This window comes from Cyclopterus lumpus, chromosome 10 (assembly GCF_009769545.1).
Source record: "Cyclopterus lumpus isolate fCycLum1 chromosome 10, fCycLum1.pri, whole genome shotgun sequence".
In the NCBI taxonomy this organism is placed as follows: Eukaryota; Metazoa; Chordata; class Actinopteri; order Perciformes; family Cyclopteridae; genus Cyclopterus; species Cyclopterus lumpus.
In genome coordinates this window covers 8,236,568-8,242,567 of record NC_046975.1, presented here as the reverse complement: position 1 = coordinate 8,242,567, position 6,000 = coordinate 8,236,568, and the positions used below count along the sequence as shown (strand labels likewise).

Sequence of the window (6,000 nt, the reverse complement as noted above, 5' to 3'; positions counted from 1 at the left end):
CAATCCTCACACTATCTAGTGCTTTATCAGTTGGGCTATGCTGTGCTTCGTTTCCTTTTATTAGGATGGGAAACAATAGAACGATCAATTGATGTAGTCTGTAGTTTTTATACAGTTTAGTGAAAATGTCAAAGGATTAGGAGAATTCCTTCTAACAATCTAAGAAGCTCTTAGTTTATCTTGCTTTCTTTACATAGTGTATACGCTACTAAGAGGTCAGACCAGCTCACCACAATAAAAAAACTCAGTCCTGTTTTATTGTGTGTGTGTGTGTCCTCCCCCTAAAAGAAATCCATTAAAGTCTATCGAGAACTACTGATACTGATAAACTTGCCTCAGTGTGTCAACAAAGCAGGGATGCGTTATTGTAGTTATCTGTTTTGATACCAAATGCAGAACATATTCATACTTATTTGCCAAATTGACAGCCCCTGTGTAATGTTAGGGTTTCTTCAGACAGTAAAATATTTAAATACAGTACCTCAATTGATTTTTGGCCACGATTAGCTTTCCTCTGGGGTTGATGAAAGTGTTGATTTGTTTACGAATTTCAAACAAGATTTGGGGGGTCAAACCACAACAATTAGCTAAATAAAGGCTTAGTAGAGCTACAGTGTTTGCTAATGATGTGATTGAAGCACTATAAGATAGAGTAGAGTGGTTTCATTCAAACACATTGATTAATTCAGGTTGAGTAGGGAATGTATCCCACAAAATATGACTCAATTGTTGTGATATGAATGGACTAAACCCAGCACCATCCCCATGTACCAGTTTTATTCTTAATGTAAATAACTCCTGTCTACTTGTTGACATATTTAGTTCTTTTGTCACCTCTGTGACGTGTTTATTTATTTATTGTTTTCATATAGTTTGGCCTCCAGCAGTAGACGTACGCAAGTACTTGACAACACAAGTGCGGTGACTCAATTATAGCAGTAACACGCTGGGCACTTTTTCTTTTTTTTCTTCCCCCCTCCTCACTCAAACTAGAGTGGAACCAGCCTATTTTGATGGATTAACCTCATTATACTCTTCACATAGACTGCTATAAAAAACCTTCAGACAGACACTCATGATCCATAATGGAGACATCTTTAGGTACAGAAAGACGGCGTATTTCCTTATTTCTTTTACATAGCGTCTGTCTGATGGTGGTGATATTTTGAATATGGAACAACAAGCTCTGTGGTTGTTAGTCCACTACTCAGCACCATCAATTATGTAGCCATCGTTACCAATGCTATTCTGAGATCTATTTGCATTCATCAAAAGTTTAGAAAAAGATTGCATGGCACTCAATATGCACCAGGCCCTGCAGGCAAACACACACAAACACAAACACAAGGTGCACATAAACACTGAAGTGTGCACTATGAAACAGGCTGGTGAAATATGCACACATCAAATGTGGTCTCACACACGGAGAATAAAATGAAAAATGTAATGAAAGCCCGCCCAACCATTTATGTTTAAACTAATCCCTAATCGTGTTGAACAAAGGAAATGAAAATGGACCATTATGCCTGTATTTTTAGGACATCCGTCATACATAGATCAGATAACCTTTTACTTCTTGCACATGATTCTAATCTTCTTTCATTTCATTTCCAGGAAGAAGTGTGTTAATGGCTGCCTTCGTGTGGTGGAAACAATCAATGGGGGAAGTGATTTGTAACTTGAAACAAAGACGCGTGCCCTAGCCTGATAAATACGCTCATCCCTAATCCTAAATGTGTCAAAGGCTGGATTTACAACTTCATATATTCTAAAGAAGCAGCAGGGCATTGCATCACGGTGTGGCTTGCCGACAATCTCACGTGAACATCGCCAGTGTTGATTCGTCTTTCAGTGTGTGCATAAGCACGGAGCCTTGTACCTTTTCTTCAGGAAATAATTGGCTGTAGCTGTCTGTAAATACATGGTTTAAATCATAACCCTCCTTATCAGCTGCTCGCCAGTCCTGCACCGTGTGAGGGGGAGGGAGAGCGAAAGTCCTCCCTCACATTCAGAATTCAAAAATGTTGTATCAAATCGAGCCAGATTGTGGAGTAAATCCTGGCAATATTAAGACCATTCTGAAACTTCTAAAACTCTGAGAATGTTTTTCTCGCTATTCAAATGGCTCGCCATGTGCTTCCAGCTCCAGTGATATCAAAGTGCAGTAATCCCTGGTGGTGATGTTGCTATCCGTTTATTTATTTTTTTAATTTTCTAATCCTGTTTTAGCGACCAAGCAAAGGCAATAATATCTAATTTAAAGAACAGGAAAATCATTATTTGTCTTTTTACTACTGCGTCATCTGAACTCATTGAAACTACACATATTCATTGCAAGGGTAGTAACCTGTCAATCACCAGCTTTAACTCCATTTGTTAAACATGCAACAGCCAATAATGGCTTCAGAGATTATACGTGGCTCTCTTTGCAGTTGCAGATCAAATTGAGGTTCAAAGTCCTTAAGAGGCTCCATTTGGTAGCTGCCTGGAGCTTTCGGTCATATCGCATGATCTTCATCAGCATAAGGAGTTTGCCATGCAGTCATCGTGATTGTCTGTGTCAACAACAGAAAAACATTGGCTGAGCACTTTTAGCTCAACAGCTGGTCAAGATGGGCATTTGTGAAGTGTGTTTTTTTTTTCTTGACCTTGGAAACATCTACAAATTGAAAAAAGAAAGAATAATACATGTATTTAAGATCATATAATGACATTATGTACAACTTGTCCCTGCTGCTCTAGTATTACCACTTGTTGTAAATGGGTTTGAATCTTGTATGGTTTACATCGTCTATTTTTAACAAATATAAGCAGATATTTAAAAACTTCAACTTCACTTCTGGGTAATTGTGTCACTGTAGGAAATTCAAGACGCATGCATGTAGGCAAAAAGTGAACTCCCGTATTTTTTTTCTCTTGCACTGTTTTAAAAAAAAGCACCGGTTATTTAGATATATCAAGAAAATAAGAGCTCATATTGATATGCAATGTGGATCCTGAATGGAGATGCAATCCCGTGCGTCTCCCGAGGGACCTGTGGGTGCGCTCTGAGGCTGCACACTGCAAGAAACATCCAGCCCGCAAGTCAACCACGGAAGTATTGATAGTGGGAGTGTTATTGTGTGTTCTTTTATTCAGACGTCCTCCATTCATGTGAGACAATGACACTTTAATTGTGCTCTCTGTGCATGTTGTGTTGGTTCTGTCGTGTCAGTTTCCTCCTTGTTGCATTGACACTTATATCCGGACATTTCGAGAAAAGAACCGACATGTGTCCCCCGCAAACAATCAAGAAACAAGTGGAATCGCCCTCCGCGTGGTGGGAAGAAACCCCCCTGTTGTTTTCAGAGAAAAAAAACACATTGAAACATTTGATCTCAACAGCTTGTCAAGACGGGCATTTTTGTTGCGTTGCGTGTGCTTTTTTTTTTTTTTTTTTTTTTTTGCAGTGCGGCTAATGCTGAAGTCATTCTCCGTCTCTTACAACAGCAGCCAAGGACGAGAGAGCATCAGCAGAGAGAGAGAGAGAGAGAGAGAGAGAGAGAGAGAGGAGAGGAGAGGAGAGACAGAACGGTGCCATCCTCTCGCCATTGCGATAGCTGTCTCGGTGCTGAGTCGATGTCGGTGTGCACGCCGCTCTTCTAAAACAGGGGGCGACCGGAGACGCGTGAGGAGGAGGAGCGGGGGGGGGGTTTTAACTTCGCACGCGGACAAACCTTATGCTTGGATTTCGGCTCTTTTCCCCTTCGCCAATGCAAAAGGAAATATGCAGCGAAGCCTCACCATTCTCTACACCAGTTTACTGGGGGTGTGCTTGGGATCGAGCTCAAGTTTCCCAAGTAACATCAATATAGGTGAGAAACGACCTTTTGTCTCAGCGTGGACGCCACTGTGTCAAGTTGATCTCGTGTTTTGTACACGTGTATATATATATATATATATATATATATATATATATATATATATATATATATATATATATATTTATGTATATGTTTTTGGGGTCCAGCGGGTCCAACATTAACTCTTCTTTGCTGCTCAACAGGAGGCTTGTTCCCAACCGAATCGCACGAATATGAGGTGTTTCGTTTCGCCCTCTCGCACCACCAGGACATCCCCAAACTGGTGCCGCAGGTGGATATGGTCAAGATGGGGAATAGCTTCTCCATGACATATGCCTGTGAGTAGCCACATTCAATCTCACTGGCAGCAGATCAGACTCTTTTCTTTTTTTTTCAACCGGCGTTTTTCCACAATGTCTGTTCAACATGTTTTTCTTCTTCTCTGTCGCCCTCAATCTGTTCATCGACTTCGCAAACAGCGCAAGACCTCAACGGGTATCAAACCTGCACAGGTCGCATATATATATATATATATATATATATATATATATATATATATATAATATAATATAATAGTCCTACTGCGTGCGTTAGGAGGTTATCTTAGTAACTGTTGCGTGGCACCGAGAAGGACTTCTTTGCTCCGGGTGATTGCAGCGGTATTGTGTCGCTCCGGGGGGTGAGGGGGGGGGGGCAACCTCTGCAGCAGAGATCCTATACAGTCATATGACAGCAGGTTCTTTTTACAGCTGTAGATCTGTGGATCTGCAAACGGCTGCGCGCCTTCTCCCCGTCTGTGAACCGAGGGAGAACAACAAAGAGAGCTGATCGACGAAGCGAACTAAGAGGGGGAACGACTCTAAGTGCATGTCATAAGTAGCCACGGAACACAATCCGATTATCTTCTTCTTTTTTGTTGTTGTTGTTCTTTTTGTTCTTCTTCCCGACAGAGCACACATTAATAAACCCTCCCTCCTTAAAACCTTGACAAAGACATGCGCATAGGCACGCTCAATCCATAATTAAACTTTTAGGATTTTCGGATGGCCTTTCTCACCTTAATGATTTTTTATTAATGTAGCCTTTTCTTTTCCACAGGAGAGATTGTCTTTAATCAGTGTATGTGAGATAAAAGTGTCCGCATTTTAAATGAAGGTAATGACCTTAATTAATGCTGTCAACAAGGAAGTAAAATACAAAATAAGAAATTTCTTTGCTCAGAGCAGTGGGCACACCACTCTCCTGGGTGACAGATAATGTGTGCCATTACGCCAGACAAACAATAACTGGGTCTTTGCTTTACAAAAGAAATGCCGGTCTGAGTTGTTTCTTCTTTGTTAACCCTGCACTTATCCCCTCTTTGAATTCTGACACAATGTTGTCGCCCCTTGAGGCTTTTCAGCCGTGTTTTTCTCATTCCATCCTCGACTTACACTCGCTGTAGTGACATCGGACACTTCCAGGAGATACCCTTTGACAACTGTGCCTTCCTGACTCTCTGCCAGCAGTGTGCCTCAGCGACAGACGTTTGATTACTTCTTTCAGACATTGATTTTAGCATTTACTCTTTGTAAGGTGTCTGGAATAAAAAAGAAGAAAGAAGAAAGGTCTTTTATTCCATTTCCCCATGGTTGGATCCAGTCGCAGATATCAGTCGAATGGAAAAAAACATGATGCAGTTTCATAAAGACCCAAAATACATGCACAATAACACTGACTCAGAGTGAGGGGAAGTCAGAGGAAACAAACTCTATTACCTTTTGCATTTTCTGGTGCGGTATGTTGAATAGTTACAGATGTCTGATCAGGCATTTAATAGTTGTTTTCTGTCACCACTGTCCCCCTGTTGGTTAGTGTATGTTTTCTATTTAAAAAAAACTGATTAGCAAAGCTTCATGCAAACAAGCAAATCCCCACAATCCTACACAATGGGGAAATACAAATGATCTGTGATTACTGATTACTCCTTTTAGCAGCGTTTGAACACCCTAACCAAGTAGTTTTGTTGCCTAAATCCAACCATTTGTTTCACCGCGTTAACCACCCGGAGTTGTGCGTTTCAGCAAGCGTGATACAAAGCTTACATGAAACATATTTATGTTTTTGGTTCAGAAACGTCGACGGTCAACATATCCCGTTGTTTGCAGAAACATACAAT

At 40.8% G+C, this 6,000-nt stretch overlaps 1 protein-coding gene across 1 annotated transcript in view; it reads left to right on the top strand.

Annotated features, from left to right (window-relative positions):
* The first annotated feature begins 3,750 nt into the window (after positions 1–3,750).
* Positions 3,751–6,000, top strand: part of gria1a (glutamate receptor, ionotropic, AMPA 1a) — a 62,489-nt gene continuing 60,239 nt past the window's right edge. The window contains exons 1-2 of the mRNA XM_034543376.1: positions 3,751–3,854; positions 4,046–4,180. Of these exons, the coding sequence (XP_034399267.1) occupies positions 3,767–3,854; positions 4,046–4,180 (223 nt within the window). The 5' untranslated portion in view covers positions 3,751–3,766. The remainder of the gene's footprint in view (positions 3,855–4,045; positions 4,181–6,000) is intronic.